Source organism: Quercus suber, unplaced genomic scaffold (genome assembly GCF_002906115.3).
Source record: "Quercus suber isolate HL8 unplaced genomic scaffold, Cork oak 2.0 scaffold_730, whole genome shotgun sequence".
Classification (NCBI taxonomy): Eukaryota; Viridiplantae; Streptophyta; class Magnoliopsida; order Fagales; family Fagaceae; genus Quercus; species Quercus suber.
Genome location: NW_027070170.1, coordinates 244,697 through 268,440, shown reverse-complemented (window position 1 = coordinate 268,440; position 23,744 = coordinate 244,697). Strand labels below are relative to the sequence as shown.

The window sequence follows — 23,744 nt, the reverse complement described above, 5'->3', positions numbered from 1 at the left end:
TTGACTAATTTTGGCATTACCTTTATCCACTATCTTGGACACACGAACAATAACTAATGGCTACATGTCTTCTCACTTATACATAGCTTTTATCTTTTTATTTTTATTTTTTAATATTCTATTGAGCCTTGGACACATGGTGATGGTGGATTAGCTCATTATTTTACAAATCTAACACCATCTCGCATAATAGTATAAAATCCTTATACCTTAATTAATTGGCACCTCATGATATTTCCAATAAAAACATCTAGAATTCAAATCTCTCATTCATGTTATAACTATTGAATTATCAAGACCAATCTTACCATAAATAATGTCTAGTGCACTCACGGCATTTCACGGCAAGTGGGTTCCTCACATCCTGAGACTCCTCTTGTCTCCTTGCTGTGAGGATGATATCCGTTATATGTAATCGAAACTTAGAGCTCGTTTGGATAGGCTGTTCTAAAACTCTTAACGCAAATTTTTATCAAAAATGCAAATATGTGTGTGTTTGGTATTGTGATTTTACTAGAAACTGCGTTCTTTCAAATGCCACATATCACGTTTTGAAACTGAAGTATCAACTAACTTTTTGAAAAACACCACTTAAAATGAAAATTCGTTATACTTTTTAAGGTTTGAATACCTAAAACACTCTCAAGCATTTGCTAAATGACAAATCATCAGCCAACAAATAAACTCACCTCCCTAACTTTCCAGCGACAGCACTGCTCAAGACCTCAGCGGAATTTGCAACAGCGATGGAGAATGTTGTCAGAACAAGAACGAGCTCAGCTGTATCACTATCGTAAATGGAAACAAGAAGGCACTACTTCTAGGAACAACTTGCATGTCCACTTGCTCTCCATCCATGTTTACAAGAAGAAGTTTGCATGCCCATGTGAAAGAAATCTCTGTTTCTCTCTCTCTCTCTCTTATCTCTGCTCTCTCCTTTTCACTTTCTTTATTTGAGGTTGATATTAGCACTGGGAAGGGAAAGTGGTTGGGGGTTATTTTAATTTAGTTTTTGCTTTTAATAATATTTACCTTTATTTTAAAGAAAGGCTAGTGGAGAATCTGGGGATTAGTGAATATTGTTATTGTTATTATTATTATTATTATCATCATCAAGAGCTACTTAAAAAATGATAGAATAACATCAATATCAAAATTAATTCTTTAAGTCCTTTTTGGTAATTTGAACCGAAACACAATTTTAAACTAATACCATACACAAGTTTTACCAAACGTCTTATTGTGGTTTTCAAAATTTTGTTTTCCGAACGAACATTTTTAAAATGCTATTTTTAAAAAACACACATTTTCAAACAATTTACCCAAACAAACCTTTAATAGTCCAAGAGAATTAATATTGGAGAACTGTTTCGGAATTATTATTATTATTATTTCTATATAAATATGTGTGTGTGTCTCAGTATTTCACTCAAAAAATATCCTCCTTACACCTCTGAAACTAAAGGCATGCTGAAATTGTACAAAATTGATATAGTCTCGTAGTGTGGCTTGATTCTTTGTCGTTGTGTTGCTCAAACCAGCCTCGATTCTGTGCAAATCTGCCCCTGGCCGTTGTCATCTGTTCAGCTCTCTCTCTCTCTCTCTCTCTCTCTCTCTCTTTATGCTAATGTGCAGTCAGTATTGAGAATGCATTTTGATTGTAGTTGGTTGGCTATAATATCTAAGTTCCTGTTCTTAGCTAGTGGCAAACAGTTGGTTTGCACTACTGGCTTAGAAAATTGATAAAATATAACTTTGATGAGACCATTCGGAAGACATAGCAAAACCCAACTTCTACTTTTTTTTTTTTAATCAACTTCTACTATATAGTTAACTTCTACTATTTTATTTTATATTTAGTTATTTTATAGATTGTTTAGTTTTTTTTTTTTTTAAACAATACATGTTATATAGTTTATTCACTTTATTATTTACATTTTCTTTTTAAAAAAAATATAACCAGATTATAAATTACAAGTTTAATTTATTAAAGTGTGGGAAATTTATGAGAAAATTATTCACAATTGTTGTATATTTTAAGAGAAAATTTGTTTAAGATTTATATGTTACTACTTAATATAGAAGTCAAGATTAAACAATAAATTTTTTAGTGATAGTTTTACTATGTAAATAAAAAAAGGATTTCAAAATCAATTTTAGCACCATTAAAGGACGTAGAGCACAACGATGTTGAGTTATAATTTTTTTTTAATTAAGAATCATATTATATTTAGCTCGAGCTCCAAAAAAAAAATTCTTGGTTCCACCATTGTTAATATATATAATTAAATGTAATAAATTAGTAATAGGTATTTTCATTGATATATAAAGTAAGGAAAATTAATAAAAATTTTGTTTTAGTAATAATTGGACCAATTGATATAATTTTTTTTTTTTTAATCCAAACCATACTTACAATACACTGCCCCAACCAAAACCAACATTTGTTTCGTATTCTAATTGTTTTTTTTTTTTTTCGCTTTTATTTTATTTGTTCCACCCGTTTTTATCCCCATTTGAAATACTTACAATACACTGCCCCAACCAAAACCAACATTTGTTTCGTATTCTAATTGTTTTTTTTTTTTTTCGCTTTTATTTTATTTGTTCCACCCGTTTTTATCCCCATTTGAAATGGGCCATTTCTGTCTCTCTCTCTAGTTTTCCTTTCTTTATGCTGTCCACGCGTTTTATTTGGTGGGTCTTCTCTCTCACACTTTTTTAGTCAAGTGAGACAGACCTCTAATCAAGTCAAATAAAAAGTAGATACGTACCTCCTTCACTCTCTCTCTCTCTGTCTCTTTCTTCTCAGATCTACTGGTATTATCGCGAAACCTGTGCTGGTTGCATTTGCATGTTACCTATTATTGGGTGGGGCATCAGGAATAGCAGATCATCAACTCCATAATTAATGTACGTAGCCTGATCTCTTTGTTCTTTAAACCAATTTTGTGCTTTTTCCTACACTCCCCCTTATTTTGTGTGTGTGTGTGTGTGTTTTGAAGTGTTGTTAATGATTAAAACCTTTGTCGGTGACTTTCCAGTGTATAATGTTCAGTTTCCATACATTTTGGGCCAAATATTAAGGAGAAAATGGGCTTCTCTTATTATTATTATTTTTTAACTAGTAATAACTGTTTTGAAACTATTTAGTCCCTGTTTCCAATCTAAAACTCGATTTTTAGAGAATCGCGTATAGGCGGTCAAACTCAAAAGATTAAGTGATCTCTTTGTTCTTTAAACCAATTTTGTGCTTTTTCCTGCACTCCCCCTTATTTTGTGTGTGTGTGTGTGTGTGTTTGTTTTGAAGTGTTGTTAATGATTAAAACCTTTGTCGGTGACTTTCCAGTGTATAATGCTCAGTTTCCATACATTTTGGGCCAAATATTAGGGAGAAAATGGGCTTTTCCCTTTTTTTTAAAAAAAAAAAACTAGTAACAACTGTCTTGAAACTATTTAGTCCCCGTTTTCAATCTAAAACTCGATTTTTAGACAATCTTGAATAGGCGGTCAAACTTAAAAGATTAACTCGAGTTTATAGAACTCGAGCTCCTTGAACTTGAGTTTCACAATTTTTTTTTTTTTTTTTTAAGTTTCATTTGTTATAACTCAATTTTAATCCAATCGAATTTTATATTGAAATTTGATTTTAAGAAAATTGAGTTTTGAATAGTTTCAAAACAAAAATCTATTGTTAGATTTTTATAATAATAAAAAAATGGCAAAAGCCTAAAATTTCCCAAATATTATAGTGTATTATTATTTTGTTGCTAGTGCTGAAATTGGAATCAGTGACATAATTCAAAATATTACATTTCTTTTTACTTAAATAGTGTGAGGATCACTCCTTAAGGTACCTAAGTGGTGGGGTTCATTGGTACGAGGCATGACTTAAACTCGGAAGTCTCAGGTTTATTCCACCGTATTCATGCGTGGAAATAATCTGAGTTAAACTATAGTTACTCCCATATCAGATTATCAGTTGAGCGGTTTAGGCTGTTTAGCAAGTAATCTTATGTTGACATCATTATATTCAAATTTAAGACATACATGGTACCAAACCTCTTGACCATAATTATGAGGATAAATTATTTATTGAGTAATCCTACATCAACAACATTTTCTCTTATTCATTTCTCCAATTATGATTTTTCTCATATTTCCTGCATGGGCCACAATGCCAAGCCATGTAAACTCTCATACCTTCTATTCTCTCTCTTTTTGTCTCCATTACATTACCGCAATCATCTACAATATGCACTAAAACAACACTAGGAAAGTTCATTTAAAGGTGACAAGTTAACAATTTATTTTATAATTGAAATTCACCTTATATGTATAGTTTCATTCAAAATGATTGATATTGTTGATGCTGCAAGTGATCAAATGGAAGCAAGCAAAGGTGTCTCACTTAAGGAAGAAGAGCCAGCCAATTTGGTAACTTCTTTGAGAGAGAAGTTGGACAGCTTGTCCCGTTTATCCTCTCAGAGTTGTATCTACAGGATTCCTAAGCGACTACGCAAATGGAATAACGAAGCCTACACACCTCATATAGTCTCCATCGGCCCTCTGCACCATGGCAGTACAGACTTGCAAGCCATGGAAGAGCACAAACTGAGATATCTAGAGGACTTTCTTCTATATACCAAGGTGAGCTTGGAGGACTATGTTAAACTCTTGAGGGAGAGGGAAGCAAGAATTCGGAATTCTTATGAAGAAACTATCAAACTTGGCAGCGATGAGTTTTTGGAAATGATTCTAGTGGATGCAGCCTTTGTCATTGAGGTACTGTTTAAGTTCCATTACAACTTAAATAATGACTCTGACCGTATATTTAGTAAACCATGGCTGATAAGTGATATATGGTATGACATATTGTTGCTTGAAAATCAGCTTCCTTTCTTCATTTTGGAGGATTTTTTTGTCAAGGCCAGAATAACTGTGCCTCCTGAACAAGATGAGAGACTTTCCCTTATTAGGCTTACCCATAATGTCTTAAAAAAGGTGGCATTCTTGGGGGAAATAGAACAACTTTGGACAAAATTATGTTCTTCCAAAATAGAACATTTTCTTCATTTTGTACGAATTTGTCACATACCACAGGAACCCCCACCCATAAACTCTTGAGGGAGAGGGAAGCAAGAATTCGGAATTCTTATGAAGAAACTATCAAACTTGGCAGCGATGAGTTTTTGGAAATGATTCTAGTGGATGCAGCCTTTGTCATTGAGGTACTGTTTAAGTTCCATTACAACTTAAATAATGACTCTGACCGTATATTTAGTAAACCATGGCTGATAAGTGATATATGGTATGACATATTGTTGCTTGAAAATCAGCTTCCTTTCTTCATTTTGGAGGATTTTTTTGTCAAGGCCAGAATAACTGTGCCTCCTGAACAAGATGAGAGACTTTCCCTTATTAGGCTTACCCATAATGTCTTAAAAAAGGTGGCATTCTTGGGGGAAATAGAACAACTTTGGACAAAATTATGTTCTTCCAAAATAGAACATTTTCTTCATTTTGTACGAATTTGTCACATACCACAGGAACCCCCACCCAAAGGGAAACTTATAACCCTTAGTGCACCTAATGCAACACAGCTACATCAAGCAGGAGTCAGGTTTAAAGTGGGATCACCTAAAAACTTATTTAACATAAAATTCAAAAATGGGATATTGGAAATTTCAAATATTCGAATACATGATAAAACAGAGGCTTTTTTTCGAAACCTTATTGCCTTTGAGCAATGTCACATGAGAGTTGATTACATCAGTGACTATTTCATTGCCCTTGATCGCCTCATTGACACTCCCAACGATGTGGAATTACTTGTTCAGTGTGGAATTATTGAAAATTGGCTACCAAATAGCCAAATGGTAGTGACTCTCATTAACAACCTTGTCTTTGGGACTGTTACCTCTACTGCAAATTTCTATTTTGCTAACCTTCTTGGAGAATTGAATGCGTACTGCAGTGTCCCTTGGCACAAATGGAAGGCAACCTTGAATGAAGATTACTTCAGTACTCCATGGGCTGTCATTTCTGTTAGCGCAGCTACTGTATTTCTCATACTCACTCTCATTCAAACAGTGTGTTCTGTTATCTCTCTGTAGGTTCTTTCAACCATAGACTAATAGAATTTTCATGTACAAGATAGTAATGGTCTGTGTTCTCAAGTAATCCAAATCGGTTTCTTTCAAAACCTAAACATAGCTTGTGAACTCTTAACACTTGTTGACATTATAAAATGAAGTAGATCCTTCCAAGTTAGACAGAGCCACCGCCCTTGTAAGCAGGCCTAGTGTTGGAATATTTTTTTACAAAAAATAATATATTTTTATTAAATAGTCTTTTTAATTAGACGTTGGCTTATTAATTAGTTCATGTTTTTTCACTTATATATGCCTATTAACTTCTTATTAAATTTTAAAATCTGTCATTTGACAGTTTCTCCCTTTAGTTGCTCAATTCAATGAGCATAAATTTACTCAAACCGTTAGTAACAAAATTTCTTTCACACTTAGCCAGGTGTTTTTACACAGCTCATGTAATAAAGTTTGTCAAATGAAAAGGTTGTCCGTGAGTCTTTGATATAACTGGTAGCTTCCTATCTTACAAGCGATATAGGCTTGTAAGGATAATCAGCAAAGTGGTTGGGTTGTTGTATCTCAGGACAGCACGCACAATGTTTTTAGTCAACTACACTGGAAATCTTGTAAATAGTGTATATCGTCTCAAGATAATGACATGGTCCACACCTCAACTCCGCCGTCTAAAAATTCATGAATTGACGGTAAATTATTTATCATGTTATGAGATGATTTTAAAACATCATTGAGGTAATACCTTTTAACTGTTCTCTAATTTTATGGTAAATTCTATTTTGTGTGATATGTGATTATTTAATTGATATTTTGAAGATGATTTATTCTTCAATTATTATTCTAAAGAACAACAATTTGAGATGATATAATGTTTACAGTATATATGATGTGATTAAATATATTCTTGTTATATATATAAATTGGAGAACTTGTTACACACACACACATATGTGTGTATATATATATATATATATATTGACATGAGAAATACTTTTTGGGACTCACAAAATAAATGATGATAATTTTGATTCAGGTGAATTCTATTGAGAATTGAGATGAAAATTATTTTTTAGCCTATGTGTATAAAATGTAGACTTATGGAGAAAATGGCATTCCTATTGTTAAGTGAGAACAATGGTGTCATATCAAGTAGGCATTCTTATTGTATAAGAGCATCCACAACAGATGTGCCAAATGTGCTAAATGCCAAATATTTAGCACATTTGGCACACCAAACACAAAAACGAAGTTTTATCAAATGTGCCAAATTTTTGCAACATGCTACAATACCGTTGCATTTTGCCACGATACAGACTCAAATGGCATTTGTAATTAATTATTTTTTTATTATTCATCTTTCTCTCTCATCCCACTCAGTCACTCCATCTCCACTTCTCCGGATCCTATTGTCTCTCCTCCCTCTCTATCTAATCGCCTTCTCTCTAGTGAAGGATGGGTTCCGATGTGGGTATATTCTGGCATGGGCTCTGGTGTCTGTCAAGTGACGGTGTGGGTTATGGGTATGGTGGTGTGGTAGGTCGCGGCGAGGTGGGTTGCGACAGTGGTTGTTGGTGGCTATTGTTGCGGCAGTGGTGGATGTGTCGTTGCTGAGTTGAGTTTCGGGTTGCTGAGTTGATGGGTTTGGTCTTGAGAAGGGGGTTTTGGGTTTGAGTTTCGGGTTGCTGAGTGGCTGGGTTCTGGTTTGAGAATCGATGGTAGCTAGCTATTTGTTTGGCTGGTACTTTGCGTGGTGGTGGTTTGATGGTTGTAGGATTGAGGTTTAGGTCTGATGGATTGAGGTTTGGGTCAGTGGGTTTTGGTTGATTTTGTGCGTTTTGTGGTTTGGATCAGTGGTTGATCGTGGTTTGGATCAATGGGTTTTGGTTGATATTCAGAGTTTTTTGGTTTGTTGCGATACTCGGCGATGGTTGATTGTGAGTTTGGTGGTTTGTTATGAATCATGTGATATTTGGCACTGCTATGGTGGTGGTTCGGTTGGTTTGGTATAGGTTTTTGGGGTGGTTCTCAGTATTTTTCTATGTGAATGGTGGTGAATGGTGGTGGGTCTTGGTGTTTTGCTGGGTTTATGGTGATGGGTCTTGGTGGTTTGTTGTGTTTGTGCTGGTGGTGGCTATCGGTCAGTGGTTGTTGGTAGCTGTTGTTGCGGCAGTGGTGGATGTGCCGTTGTTGTGGTTGATGTTGTTGATGGTGATGAGAGGGAGGAGATAATATATTATTTTAATGAATAGTAAATATTATTTTAATGTATAAAATAGAATGATAGAACATCTGATAAATGAGATATTGTAAAATGATGTGGTAAAATAATAAAGTAGGTTTTTGGTGTATTAAAATGACATTTTTTTTTGCAACATCTGCTACGGATACTCTAATAAAGATACAATGATACTCCTATATAAATTAGACACTTGTAGTTGTGCCAAAAATAAAATGAGAATGTGTAGGCATTCGTATTATACAATTGTGGTATATTGATGTCAAGTTTTACAAAAATATCAAGTCCGTTATTCTTGTAAAATTATGAACATTTCTTATTCCAAAAAGTGGTTCTTAGTAGTTAGGCCAAGATGGCAAGGGCAAAGGTCAATGATAAGTTCTTTGTCACTCGATCCCTCTCTTTCTCTCTTTTTGTCTCTCTATTGCTTGATATCCCTCTTTGGCCTACTTTTGAATGCTTATCTTTTATTTTATTTTAGCTTTAATCTTGTATTTTAATTTCTAAGCATTATTCAATAGTTATGAATTCACTTTATTATTTATTATTACTCTTAAATTGATATATGTTTAACATTATATTAAAAATAAATGCTTAACAATATATTAAAAAAATATAAATATATTTAATAATTAATATATATATATATATGTGTGTGTGTGTGTGTGTGTGTGTGTGTGTGTGTATCCCCGCCGTACTCATGTCCTACTTTTATATATATATATTTTTTTTTTTTAATTTTTCATGTATTTTTTTTAAAAGTAATTTTTGTACATGAACTGCCAAACTCTCTTTAGCTATTTTTTACAAGATAATTGAAATTATTCTTTCGAATGTAACCCATCTTTCTCTTATACTTCTTTATTGTTTAGTCATATATATTTTGTTTTGTTTCAATAATTTTTAAGTAGTGAATCATTTGATTTTTTAATATTTTTTGGTATTTTGAAAGTTTTAATATCTTAATTTTTGAGTTTTTTTTTTTTTTAGTATTTGAAATGACAAATTTTTTGTAAAAATTATAACATAAATTGAAGTCATACAAGAATAAATCATGCAATAGTATAATTTTTTAAATTTTTTATAAAATTATTTTAGTATACTACGCAAATAATAAGTAAGTTACTTTGCAAGCACGAATTAGTGACTAATTTAATATATATATATATATATATACACGCTAGTTGTCAGTTGTCGCGTAATAAAGTAATCATAATTATGTCCAAAAATATTTAAAATATATCTAAAAATAAATAGTTATCGTATATCCGACGTTTTGTGTATTATTGTGACCTCGAATCGACTGTTCGAGGAGTGAATATTGAGAGAAATATGCAGAAAGGGGTATGCCATCGATGCCTCAAGGGAAACCGGTTCATGGAGAAGGAGGTTTGCATTGTCTGTGGAGCTAGTTATTGTTATCATTGTGTGCCGAGAGCAATGGGGTCAATGCCAGAAGGAAGGAAATGTCTTACCTGCGTTGGTTTTAGGATTCGTGAGGCTAGGCGAGGGAAGTTGGGGAAGTGTTCTAGGTTGCTCAAGCGGTTGCTAACTGATTCGGAAGTTAAATTTATAATGAATAATGAGATGCTATGTGAAGTGAATCAGCTGCCACCAGAGCTTGTTTTTGTGAATGGTGAGACCCTTAGTCAAGATGAGCTCTTCGAATTACAAAACTGCAAATATCCACCCAAAAAACTGAGACCAGGACACTATTGGTATGATAAAGGATCCGGTTTCTGGGGAAAGGTGCGCACCAAGAATCTGCTAGTTCAATTTTATTATCTTCTTTTTCTTTTAATTATTATAGCCTTTTCTATTCCGCCATAATGGTATAGTTGTTGTGGTTTGAATGAACAGGAAGGACAAAAGCCTTCCCAGATTATTACCAGCCATCTGGATGTTGGGGGCCACGTCAAGAGAAATGCTAGCAACGGAAACACAAATGTATTGATAAACAACAGGGAGATAACTAAAGAAGAGCTTTGGATGCTAAAGGTTGGTGTGCTCAATTCAGTTGGGTTGTTCTGGATTGTACTGCGCTTTTTAAACATGTAATGTAAGATCAATGCTGTTCTTATAAATGTTTACAGTCGGCTGGGTTGCGGAGTGAAGGAAAGCCTCACTTTTGGGTGAATGAAGACGGGACATACCAGGAAGAGGGGCAGAAGAATGAAAAGGGTAAAATATGGGACAAGGTAAGTTTGCATACTGATGCACATTTGCATGCTTGTTTTACACAGTTCATCTTATTACACTTAAATACTTGTGCCAATACTCTCTTTACAGACTAGAACAAAGCTGGTTTGTGCAGTCTTGTCTCTGCCAGTTCCTCCTCGTTCTGAGAATCCTTCTCAGAAGGAAGTGAATGGAGAAATCCGAGACAACCTTGCACAGAAATCTATTCATAAATTTCTTTTAGTTGGTTATGACAAATCTGGCACAAGTACGATATATAAACAGGTAAAATATTAATGGAAGGAACTAACTTCATCTTAATCTTGTTCTATAATTAGTTTTCATGTGTGATAAATCAAACTTTGATGAACATCTCATAGCTTAGTTCTTTACCCTCAATACTCAACCAATTTTATAATTATGTTGAAATCCTTGTGAAATGTGATGGCAAAGGTTAGATTAGTGTATTGTGGCAGTAATTTATTTCTCTTTGTCAGAGGATTATATGTTACAATAAACTAGTATTAAAACTTATTTCAAGTAACTCTATTTTCTCCCTTATTTCCTGCTATATTATGTTTTATTCATATTCTTTTTATGAATAATTTTCCATCAAAGTCAATTAAATAATGCGGGAAAACATGATGAAACTAACAATTTCTCTAGTGGTCTTCAAAACACTGATACTGAAAACATGGTTTTGATACAGTTAAACCTTGACATTCGCTTGTGTTGTTAAATGTATTTTAATTTTTGGTGACGCTGGAAACACTGTTTTTGATTATATTAGGCCAAGATTGTGTATGGTATTCCTTTCTCTGAAGATGAGCGCCAAACTATCAAGTTTTTAATCCAAAGAAATTTATTTGGATATCTCGGAGTTCTTCTTGAGGGACGAGAACGATTTGAAGAAGAAAGTTTGTTTGAGAAGCGGAAAAGATTTGTCGTCGATAAGTCTGGGCCTTCAGGTATGATGAAAGTTTATTCTACTTAGGGTCTGTTTGGATACCGCTTATTGCTGAAAACTAAAAACATTGTAGCAAAATAATTTTTAAATGTGTGAATAGTGCTGTGGGACTCATTTTTAATGAAAGTTTTGTTGAAAAAAGAGGTTTGTGGGTCTCGTGAACAATGCACGGGACCCATTGTCAGACGCTGGACGTAGCTGAAAAAAAATTCAGTTGTATCCAAACGTTCACTTAATTTTCTTTTTTATAGAGCTTATATGCTAATTTTGTTTTTTCAATTGATATATAAGAATTATGTTAAGGGTATGTTGAAAATGCATAAAAGTTAGATTTCATTTTTCAATATGCATAGATAGTATTTTATAGTATGCAACAATAACTGAATGCTCGTGTGCCCACACACACAACTTGAACAATTTTTTCTTATCTTTGTAAAGTTCTTGCATTTAGTTACTGAACAGTTCGAGTCAGGTTTTGGGTGATGATGGTGGCAGGGATGACCGGAAAACATTTATATCATTACTTTGTCCTTCATTATGTTCTAGTCTCCAGAGTCTCTACTATGGTCCCTTCTGTGAGATTCTATTCTTTTTTTTTTTTTTTCTACAACACAATCAATATCTACAATTATTTTATGAATCTTGTGACTTTGCTGCTGGAGTTTCATTTTTGTCTACTGTGACTAATAAATTATCACTTATCCCAAAAGCTTAAACTATTATAGAGGGTGAATTTAATCACTTAAAATAGATCCATTTTGAGGTCAAGTTTCAGGAAGAATGGAGGGTTCCTGCCCAGTTGTGGTCTGGCATGTTGATGATCCCGAAGCAAATTGGAGATTATTTTAATAATCCTCTCATGTATGGATCCAATCTTCCCCTAAGCAGGTTCGAATGCATGGGAGTATTTAATTTTTGAATGGGAGGAAGAGTGGAGACAAGATTTGAACCCACAATCACCTACTCTAATATAATGATGAACTACCTCTTGTCTAAAAGCTTAGGTGTTTGAAGTAAATTTGGGCACATAACCATCATTCTAACAGTGACCATAAAAGCATTTAAGTCCTTCCACATGTTCTTCTAGAGTTTGTCTCACAGAGCTTTTCTAGTTATAAAGAGGAAACAACTTGTTTATTATTAATTATTATTTTTATTTGTGATATTTGTTTTCCCTAATGTTTTTCTTACAATATCTCCATTTAACAACCTGACTAGTGAGAAATATTTGCATAGCAACATGAATTGGATTCTTTGAATCCCCAATTTAACAGAACCACATCTGACCATCCTGTACTATAGAAGCGAAGTGGTTGATCACTGGACTTTTCTAATTATTCAAAANGAGAGAGAGAGAGAGAGAGAGAGAACACTGAGAATAATCTCACCCGATCTAGGAAATAAGTAGCTACTCTGGGTAGCATTTGTAATTCATTCCTCCGGTTGTATGTTGCTTGAATGGCTGTGTCCTTCCACATCTCCTCAATAAATGGTGCATATTCACCAGTAGCATCTGGAAATACAGCTTCCAAATTATCTGACAGCAAAACTTGGAGGAGCCAATCTGAGAAAGCTCTCACTCTTTCCCCAACCGAATAGATTGTTGTATTGTCAATCTGAATTGTATCACCTGTTGTGAATATAAAAATTTAGGCTATAATCTAGATAAGCTAATTTCTGATGTTAATACGTTCATCCTAAAGGTAAATCTTAATGGTAATACAATAATGTAATTTGATCAACAAAAGGTACACCACAACTTCACATGACAAGAAAGCAAAGGATTTCGAACCAAGAGGAAGCATAAAAAGTACTTGTAAAGAGCATGGCACTAATCTGCTACAATAGAACTGGTCCTGAGCTGTTTAACTAACTAGCCATTTGGAGAGATTATTTTGGAAAACTTCTAGTGATCAGTATTATACACATAAAAATCACAACAAAGGCATTAGAAATTTGTCAGCTACATGCAGTCATTTGAGTCTACAATTTCAAATTTTAGCAGTAAAAGGTACTCTAAACACAAATTTTGCATTTGACCTTTATTTCCCTTAAATTTTTCAGGACGTATTCAATTTCCCTCTGGTTATTAACTAGAGGGAAAGTACATATGCTACTAAGATACAAACTTCTCCATTGCTGGATCCTAGACTATCACTAAAGTGTTCAACTACTCCCCAATGGCCAAGAGAAATTAAATTAAATAGCTATCTCAAGATATTCTTGAGTCCATCCTTGGCATGTACTCTGTACTTTCTCAAGTTGGAACAAGGGGAAAAAAAGGATTTATTCTTTTTGAATAATTAGAAAAGTCCAGTGATCAACCACTTCGCTTCTATAGTACAGGATGGTCAGATGTGGTTCTGTTAAATTGGGGATTCAAAGAATCCAATTCATGTTGCTATGCAAATATTTCTCACTAGTCAGGTTGTTAAATGGAGATATTGTAAGAAAAACATTAGGGAAAACAAATATCACAAATAAAAATAATAATTAATAATAAACAAGTTGTTTCCTCTTTATAACTAGAAAAGCTCTGTGAGACAAACTCTAGAAGAACATGTGGAAGGACTTAAATGCTTTTATGGTCACTGTTAGAATGATGGTTATGTGCCCAAATTTACTTCAAACACCTAAGCTTTTAGACAAGAGGTAGTTCATCATTATATTAGAGTAGGTGATTGTGGGTTCAAATCTTGTCTCCACTCTTCCTCCCATTCAAAAATTAAATACTCCCATGCATTCGAACCTGCTTAGGGGAAGATTGGATCCATACATGAGAGGATTATTAAAATAATCTCCAATTTGCTTCGGGATCATCAACATGCCAGACCACAACTGGGCAGGAACCCTCCATTCTTCCTGAAACTTGACCTCAAAATGGATCTATTTTAAGTGATTAAATTCACCCTCTATAATAGTTTAAGCTTTTGGGATAAGTGATAATTTATTAGTCACAGTAGACAAAAATGAAACTCCAGCAGCAAAGTCACAAGATTCATAAAATAATTGTAGATATTGATTGTGTTGTAGAAAAAAAAAAAAAGAATAGAATCTCACAGAAGAGACCATAGTAGAGACTCTGGAGACTAGAACATAATGAAGGACAAAGTAATGATATAAATGTTTTCCGATCATCCCTGCCACCATCATCACCCAAAACCTGACTCCAACTGTTCAGTAACTAAATGCAAGGATCTTGTGTTACATTTTTAGAGAACTTTACAAAGATAAGAAAAAATTGTTCAAGTTGTGTGTGTGGGCACACGAGCATTCAGTTATTGTTGCATACTATAAAATACTATCTATGCATATTGAAAAATGAAAACTAACTTTTATGCATTTTCAACATACCCTTAACATAATTCTTATATATCAATTGAAAAAACAAAATTAGCATATAAGCTCTATAAAAAAGAAAATTAAGTGAACGTTTGGATATAGCTGAATTTTTTTTCAGCTACATCCAGCGTTTGGCAGTGGGTCCCGTGCATTGTTCACGGGACCCACAAACCTCTTTTTTCAACAAAACTTTCATTAAAAATGAGTCCCACAGCACTATTCACACATTTAAAAATTATTTTGCTATAGTATTTTTAGTTTTCAACAATAAGCGGTATCTAAACAGACCCTAAGTAGAATCAACTTTCATCATACCTAAAGGCCAGACTTATCGACAACAATCTTTTCCGCTTCTCAAACAAACTTTCTTCTTCAAATCGTTCTCGTCCCTCAAGAAGAACTCCGAGATATCCAAATAAATTTCTTTGGATTAAAAACTTTATAGTTTGGCGCTCATCTTCAGAGAAAGGAATACCATACACAATCTTGGCCTAATATAATCAAAAACAGTGTTTCCAGCGTCACCAAAAATTAAAACACATTTAACAACACAAGCGAATGTCAAGGTTTAACTGTATCAAAACCATGTTTTCAGTATCAGTGTTTTGAAGACCACTAGAGAAATTGTTAGTTTCATCATCAAATTCTCGGGTACCAGAAAATCAATGATTTCATAAAAAGTAATACATTCTACATTGCCAAAGCAGAAACTTGTGAACAAAATCTACACCATGAGTACAAACAAACCAAAACAAGATCATTCAAATTCCACGAAACAAAAAGCTTGTGGATTAATATTTAATTCCAAATCTTGTTTCTTCTCTTCCTTTGCTAGCAGCTCTCATTGATATACCACACTTAATTATCAGCTTCACCAGCGTACAAACAGGTCCATAAGCAAACAGACCGTGGTTTCTGACATGTTAGCATTTTTTTTTTCTCTCTGAACCATTCTGCTCCCCTTGGTAACAGCTTCCTTTTCTTCTTCAACTTCTTTGGCTTTTGAAAAGAGTGGCTTCCGGGTCTTAAGTCTTAATCTTTAACCTTCTCTTAAGGCTTTTCGGAGGGTCTCTGAGCTCCGCTTTCAGGCTAGTGGTACCCTTGGCCTTACCCAACTGTTCCTTGGGACGTGAGAGAACATGTAAGTTCTTTTTTTTGTTCTTAAAAAAAAAATCCCCTATCCACGTTTCTACCACTGCAGCCATTCTAGCTAGCTAGTACTCAATCTCCTACGCAGAGATCAATTTTTTAATTTGTTTATGTAATAGGTTTTTCTTTTTCTTTTTATGGTGGATGATTCTGTGAAGCAAGGCAGTTGGGTTTATATAGAATGTTAAAGAGAAAGAGGTTGTGGTTTTCTTTTCTTTCTTTTTTTTTTTTTTGTCTTTTTTTGGAGCAAATGGTTCGCTTGTTTTTTATATGTAAACCAGGCATGAAAATGTACGGGGGTGTTTGGTAGAGTAGTTTGAAAATTGTTGTTTATTGTTTTTTGAAATACGTGTGGGTGAAAAAGTGTGTTGAAATGCGTGAAATGCTGTTTAAAAACTAAAAAATGTTGTTTGAAATGGCGTACCAAACGGGGCCGACTCTTAAGGCTTCCTTCTATCTACTGCTGGATAAATAATTTTTATGATTCCAAAGCGAATTGTTTAAAAAAAAAAAAAAACAAAATACTATGAATAGGGAATTGATAATTGAGCCATGTCATTTCTCTGTTTAAAAATCAATCAATAATTGTGTCTTGAATTTGGTTCTTTGGCCTATATAATTTCACTAATTTGCTTCACTTACCATGTGATGTAAGGCGATAAAAATCAGTCCATAATTGTGTCCAGTCTTTTGTTCTTCGGCCTATATAGTTTGCCCCACTTAAAAATTTGATGGAAGGTGATGATCCTCTACTTTTTCTACTTGAATTCTAAGTTTCGCAAAATCCAAAAGTAGTCTCCACGCGTTTATTTTCTCAGGGTCAGGAACTAACCAGGAATTTGTGTCTGCCTTAGACCCAGTTTGGATAGCGCGTTTCCTCGCGGTGTGTTTCCAGCTTTGCGTTTCCTCTTTTTTTTTTTTTTTTGGCTGCACTTGCTGACTTTGGAGACAAAATTTACTGTTCATGCACTGTGCTGCACTGTTTACGCACTGTTTATACACTGTTCATGCACTGTTTACGTAATATTTAATATTAAAAATGGGTCCCACAATACTATTCACACATTTAAAAATTATTTTGCTACAGTGTTTTCAGCAACAATCAGTTTTTATCAACTTTCAGCAACAATAAGTGCTATCTAAACGAACCCTTAATTTCTTTTTTCTTTTTTAATTATTCATTACTAGATGTGTAAGTTACAATAATTTATCAGTTAGTAATACGAGCACTTCAGTTTATCCAATAATAGGAGAAGAAAGGTGGGTGAGTCAAATTAATAACAACTTGCTTCTTCCATTGCAGAGTGGGACCCACCAACTCTAAAGGCAAGACAGGGACCGCGCTTCTTCGAAAATGCATGGAAAAGGAGACATGAATTTACTTGTGGCTTTGAAATACAAATACAAGCCATATTCCATGTTACATAAACTTTCCAGCTAAGAATTTTTGTCGTCACTGTTCAAAGACTTTAGATGAGGAAAAATCAACCTTCCCTTCCCCACAACCCTCTCCCTTGAGGAAAAAAAAATCCGCAATTGTAGAAAATAACGCTTTTCGGGGTCTCTGAGCTCTACTTTCGGGGTGGTGGTACCTTGGGACATGAGACAGTAACTGCACACATGAATTCCTTTTTTTGTTCTTCGAAAAAAAAAAAGTCCCCTATCCACTGCAGCCATTCTAGCTAGTACTCAATCTCGTACGTAGAGATCAATTTTTTAAATTTATTTATGTAATAGGTTTTTCTTTTTCTTTTCATGGTGAATGATTCTGTGAAGCAAGGCAGTTAGGTTTATATAGAATGTTAAAGAGAAAGAGGTTGTGGTTTTCTTTCTTTTTTTTTTCTTTTTTTTGGAGCAAATGGTTAACCAGGCATGAAAATGTACAACTGTGACTCTTAAGGCTTCCTTCTATCTACTGCTGGATAACAATTTGTATGATTCCGAAACAATTTTTTTTTTTAAAACAAAATAGACTATGAAGTATGAATAGGGAATTGATAATTGAGCCATGTCATTTCTCTGTTTAAAAATAAATCAATAATTGTGTCTTGAATTTAGTTCTTTGGCCTATATAATTTCACTAATCTGCTTCACTTACCGTATGATGTAGAGTGATGAATAGCAGTCAATAATTGTGTCCTGACTTTTGTTCTTTGGCCTTTATAATTTGCCACACTTAACAATTTGATGGAAGGTGATGATCCTCTACTTTTTCTGCTTAAATTCTGGAGTATCCAAAGTTGTCTCCACGCGTTTACTTTCCCACCAGACCAGTAGCTTTCCCACCAGACCAGTATTGAATAGCTTAGGGGGACCCCTAATTAAGATACGAAATCAGGGCCACGCTTCTTCGAAAATGCATGGAAAAGGAGACATGAATTCGTTGTGGCTTTGAAATACAAGCCATGTTCCAGCTAAGAATTTTTTTCATCACTCTTCAAATACTTAGATGAGGAAAAATCAACCTTCCCTTCCCCACAACCCTTTCCCTTGAGAAAAAAAAAATCTGTACTTGTAGAAAATAAGCAGACATGGCAGACAGTGTTGTGAGTTTCTTGTTGCAGAACCTGACTCAGTTGCTCACCCAAGAATCAAAATTGCTAGGTGGAGTAGAGGATCAAGTCAAATTGCTTAAGAACGAGCTGTCTCTGATCAACGTCTTCCTCCAAAATACTGAAGGGAAGCGACATGACAAGTTGGTGAAGGAGGTAGTGAGCCAAATCAGGGACGTAGCCTATGAGGCTGAGGATGTTATTGATACATTCATCACAACTGTGACAAAGCACAGAAGAAGAAGAAGCAAGCTGAGGAAGTTAATCCATTCCTGTGACCGAGCAATCGCATTTCACGAGGTTGCAAGCAAGATAGAGAGCATCAAGAATATCATCAAGGAAATTTATGAAAATAGGAGCAAGTACGGCATAGAAATAGCTGAATCGTCTGGAGGAGATGCAGAAGTGGAGGAGATACTGCGCAGACGCAGGAGATATGTAGAGGAAGATCAAGTGGTGGGCTTCGATCATGACACAGGGCTATTGGTGAAGCGGCTTACTGAAGGGAGTTCACAACGTGATGTTGTTTCAATCATTGGCATGGGTGGCTTAGGTAAGACCACTCTTGCTAGGAAGATCTACAACAACAATCATGTCAAGAATTACTTTGACTTCCTTGGGTGGGTTTATGTATCTCAAGAATATAGAATCAGAGATCTGTTGCTTGAAATGTTGAAGGATTTGATACCAGTGCCAAGAGTGGTGTTGAGAGCCGAATTAAAAGAGGAATTAGTCCACGATTTGGAAGCTATGTATCGTTCAAATGATAAATTGAAAGGGACAATGAAAGTGAAGTTGGAAGTCAGTATCAATGAAATGAATGATGAAGAATTCAGAAAGGCATGGCTTGGGTTCTTGGAATGCATACTAGACCATGACTTGAAAAAGTTATTGTCAGGCTACGTGCAAGATTTTTACCGCAAGAATGGTGTACGATTGCAAGATATGTCTGACAATGAATTAAAAAGTTTGCTGCTCGAATGCTTGAAAAATAAGAGATACCTCCTTGTCATGGACGACATTTGGAAAACTGAAGTATGGAATGAGGTAAGTTCAGCATTTCTTGATAACTTGAATGGAAGTAGAATATTGATCACTAGCCGAATAAAAGAAGTGGCAGTACATGCAAGTAGTCTTGATAGTACTCATATTCCCCCTTATGAAGTTCCATTTCTTAAGGAAGATAAAAGTTGGGAACTCTTCACTAAGAAGGTGTTCCGAGGAGCTACATGTCCTCCAGAACTTGAAACTCTAGGGAGACAAATTGTGAAAAGTTGTCATGGTCTACCACTTGCTATTGTGGTATTGGGGGGTCTTTTGGCGAATAAGGAGAAATCTCATCGAACATGGTCAAAATTGATTGGCCATGTCAATTGGTATCTGGGTCAAGATACATCATCTTGTAGAGACATATTGGCTCTAAGCTACGACTACTTACCTCGACGTTTGAAACCATGTTTTCTATATCTTGGTATCTACCCTGAAGACTTTGAGATACCTATGAGGCAACTAATCCGACTTTGGATAGCTGAGGGATTCATACAACAAACTAGAAACAGAAATATGGAGGATGTTGCTGAAGACTACTTGGAGGAACTCATTGATCGAAGCTTGATTCAAGTGGCAACAAAAAGGTTAGATGGAGGTGTCAAAACATGTCGTATACATGATCTTCTTCGGGACCTTTGTATATCAGAGAGCGCTGAAGAGAAGTTTCTTGAGGTTCACTCGGATGTTAAACTTTCACCCATGTGCAAATCTCGTAGAATTTCCATCCATTATGCCAATTATCTAGACATTTCTTCCAACCCTTGTGAGCCTTCAAATTGTCGTTCTTTAATAACCTTCGGGGGGGTTGACACGCTAGAGATTCCTCTTGATAAAAGCTACTTGAAACGGCTATGCAAAAGTAACAAGTTGGTTCGGGTGGTAGAGCTCATGAATATGGGCATTTGTTGCTTAATCCCCAATGAGATTGAAAACCTGATCCTTTTGAGGTACTTGAGCATTCAATCTTGTAGGCTTCATGTGATTCCAGATTCCATATGCAACCTTTGGAATCTAGAGATGTTGGACATGAGAAATTCTACAATAAAATCAAAATTCTTGCCCAAGGGGATATGGAAGTTACAAAAATTGAGGCATTTGTATCTAAATGGGTCTACATGCCTACCTAGAACTGATAATAGAGTGGGTTTACCCAATCTTCAGGTCCTTACTGGTATAGTTATAAATCAAGTCATTGAAAGTCTCTTTGCCAAGGACAAATTTCCAAGTGTTAGAAAATTAGGATTGTATTCTTTAGGATTGACGGATTCAACAAAGTCAGGGCTTTTGTCAAGCCTCCTTCCCTTGCGTCATCTACAAACTTTGAAAACTTATAGACTTAGTGAGTTTTCAAGACCAATTTCAGTCGAGTTAACCCTCACGAAGATAACCATAGTATGCACAAGCTTATCTTCAGGCGTCATGAGGGTGTTGAGTAGCCTTACCAACCTTCGAGTACTCAAACTAGTAGGAACTATCAATGAAGGAGACAGTAAGATGACTGTGAATTGCGATGAAAATAGTTTTCATCAACTCGAAGTCTTTAAAATGGCAAACATAGATGTTTCAGAATGGACTATGGGGAAAGGTGCAATGCCAAGCCTTCAACGTTTGGTCATCGAGCGATGCGAGTTTTCTGAGATGCCCCTCAACAAACTATGGCGCTTAACTGCTTTGCAGGATGTGGAAGTTTTACATCCCTCTCCAAAATTGGCAATGATGCTTAAACGATTGCAGATGAGGGATGGATGTAAGCTCTATGTCTATCCACCTCTGTACCCAACTACTAACTGAGAAAAAGTTGATGGCTTCTTCTGCTGTGCTATGTTTTGGTCCTCTGTTTGTTTGGGTCTTGATGGTATGATATCTGTACTTGTTATTTACATTTTTTTTTCGAATTCTGTAATTAACTAATAATCCTAGCTTTTAAGCCTTCATTGCTTTTTTTTTTTTTTTCAAAAGCCTTTCCAATAATTTATTATATGTATGGTGATAAATCCATTTTGGTTTGGAAGAAAGTATTGTGATAATTTATTATATTTGTGATGATAAATCCATTTAACAGTGCGTGTTTGGGTTCAATTATATTATATTAATTTCTTAAAAAAAAAATTTCTGTATATAAGACTTCCACCCATTTTTTTAAAGATTTTTTTTTTTACAAGAGGGATTTGAATGCAGATTCTCTGCATGAGAGTGAATAGTATTACTAAACCACAATACTCTTAGCGGAACTTCCCATCACACACACACATATATACATATACACTCAACAATCTCTCCTCATGCAAATTTTTAAATTGATATTCTAAATTTAAGTTCAATGACTAGACATCCTTATTCTGTTCTGAAAAAATGAACATTGAATATAATATCTTGATGTTAGTTTTGTCTTCAAGATTATTCTTCAAAGATATCAAGGAAAGGCAATCCAAGGCATTGACGGATTTGTCCTTTCTTTTTTCTTTTTTTTTACAGTGAATTCTGCTTGTGATTGTACTCAAAACAAGTTATTATCGGTTTATCACATGAGTTTAGAATAAAATTTTAGTCAAATGGTGGAATCAATCAAGTTACCATGCCATAATGTCATTTTTATTGATAGATATTATTGCACTATTTTCTTAGATTTTTTTTTCTTTTTTTTTCTTTTCCCAATGCTTAATAATCTTTTTTCTTATGTTGTTCCATATTTCAATGCAATCATTTCAGAATATGTGAACCAAGCATGAAAATGTACAATTGTAACTCACCAGGCTTTTTTCTATCTGCTCCTGGTTAAACAATTTGTGTACCAAGCAGTTAATTACGTTGTATGATTTCAAGAAGATTATAATTTGGGAATTGAAAATTGAGCTACGTCATTGTTGTAATAGGAGATGAAAAAGGAATGGAATTTGAACTTCCATAAAGAAGTACACAATCTGTCCACGAGAAACATCTTAACACACACTCACTCACTGCAGACAGGAGAAAAATCAAATATCTCATGCAGAAGAGTTGTTGAACGTAAGTCAATAGTTGTGTCCTGACATAGTTTATATAATTTTCCCCACCTTACTATATATTTGAAGGTGATGATCACTTTTCCGAGGATGTTAGGGCATGTTTCACTTTCACATGCATGCCGAAATATAATAGGGGATGTAATCACGAACCTTTATAGATGACCTTATATTTAACTTATCAAGCTTTGGTCAATTTAAATTGTTTTCCCATTGTTGTTTACTAGGGCCACTTCTCATCTTAGTTTTGGCTTAAGAACTAAAAATCTGCTTATGGTGTATATTTGTTATATATAAGCAGGTTGTAATATTAGAAGTTGGGTTGAACAAGAATCCAATTATGAAAGTGATAAAACAATTTTGCATTAATTTGCATAAGCGAGTATCAAGCAAACTTCAAGCAGGGCTTTGTGGTTCTTTTTCTAAAGTTGGCTTAGCCGAGATATCAAGCGAGTGTCTTTGTGGCTCTCTGTCTAAAGTTGGCTCTACCAAGGTGTTAAGCAAGTGTCAAACGAAAAGCCTTTAGATTTCCAATAGAAAAAATTTTCTATTCCTAGATAAGGAGGGAGTTTGTTGTAAACTTCTTAAGCAGGATGTGCCTGCTTTTTTTTTTTTTTTTTTTTTTTTTTTTTTTTTTTTTTTTTTTTTTTAATGCTTAAGAAAATATCATTTTTTAAAAATATGACAATTGAATTAAGAGGATTGTTTGAAAATGTTACCGTTAGAATAAGAATATTTGAAAATATGACAATTAAATTAAGAGGATTGTTTGAAAATGTTACCGTTAGAATAAGAATATTTGAAAATATGACTGTTTAGGAACAAAAATTACCGTTAGGAACAAATAATAAAGAAAGAATAAAATAAGAATTAAAAAGAATTAAAAAATAATATTTAAATGAAGTGGTAAAAATATAGAACATCTGATAAATGAGATATTGTAAAATGATGTAGTAAAATAATAAAGTAGGCTTTTAGTGTAACAAAATGACATAATTTTTGCAATAGCTGCTATGAATGCTCTAATGCTGCTTCATACACTTAATTTGTATTTCTAATAAAGGGAAAATATTATCACACACATTACATACATTAAAATAAATAAATAAAAATTTTTTTTTTTGGTAAGCCAGAACTTAATATTAAAAACTACACAGGAAC

General features: G+C 34.3%; 3 protein-coding genes across 4 annotated transcripts; all 3 read left to right on the top strand.

The window, feature by feature from the left end:
• Positions 1–3,997: 3,997 nt before the first annotated feature.
• On the top strand, positions 3,998–6,229 carry LOC111986595 (UPF0481 protein At3g47200). The gene is given in 2 exon segments (XM_024018261.2): positions 3,998–5,112; positions 5,115–6,229. Coding segments are annotated over 2 exon segments (1,761 nt in total). The 5' UTR covers positions 3,998–4,353; the 3' UTR covers positions 6,117–6,229.
• Positions 6,230–9,592: 3,363 nt separating this feature from the next.
• LOC111986995 (extra-large guanine nucleotide-binding protein 1) lies at positions 9,593–12,806 on the top strand. Of its 2 annotated transcripts, XM_065766664.1 has the most exons (6): positions 9,593–10,092; positions 10,204–10,341; positions 10,437–10,541; positions 10,633–10,806; positions 11,312–11,489; positions 12,258–12,806. In XM_065766664.1, exons 1-6 carry the CDS (start codon positions 9,676–9,678, stop codon positions 12,335–12,337), a joined length of 1,092 nt encoding a protein of 363 aa, XP_065622736.1. In that variant the 5' UTR covers positions 9,593–9,675; the 3' UTR covers positions 12,338–12,806. The 2 variants fall into 2 exon arrangements, with proteins under 2 accessions (XP_065622736.1, XP_065622738.1); XM_065766666.1 differs by lacking the exon at positions 10,633–10,806.
• Positions 12,807–17,342: 4,536 nt separating this feature from the next.
• LOC111987006 (putative late blight resistance protein homolog R1B-8) lies at positions 17,343–21,647 on the top strand. Its single transcript, XM_024018698.2, has one exon. The coding sequence runs from the start codon at positions 18,511–18,513 to the stop codon at positions 21,370–21,372; it is 2,862 nt and encodes a 953-aa protein (XP_023874466.1). The 5' UTR covers positions 17,343–18,510; the 3' UTR covers positions 21,373–21,647.
• The last annotated feature ends 2,097 nt before the right edge of the window (positions 21,648–23,744 follow it).

Coding starts and splice junctions, on each gene's coding strand:
- LOC111986995 (XM_065766664.1), top strand. CDS start 9,676: ATGCAGAAAGGGGTATGCCATCGATGCCTCAAGGGAAACCGGTTCATG. Junction 10,093..10,203: donor GATCCGGTTTCTGGGGAAAG/GTGCGCACCAAG, acceptor TTGAATGAACAG/GAAGGACAAAAGCCTTCCCA. Junction 10,807..11,311: donor CAAGTACGATATATAAACAG/GTAAAATATTAA, acceptor TGATTATATTAG/GCCAAGATTGTGTATGGTAT.
- LOC111987006 (XM_024018698.2), top strand. CDS start 18,511: ATGGCAGACAGTGTTGTGAGTTTCTTGTTGCAGAACCTGACTCAGTTG.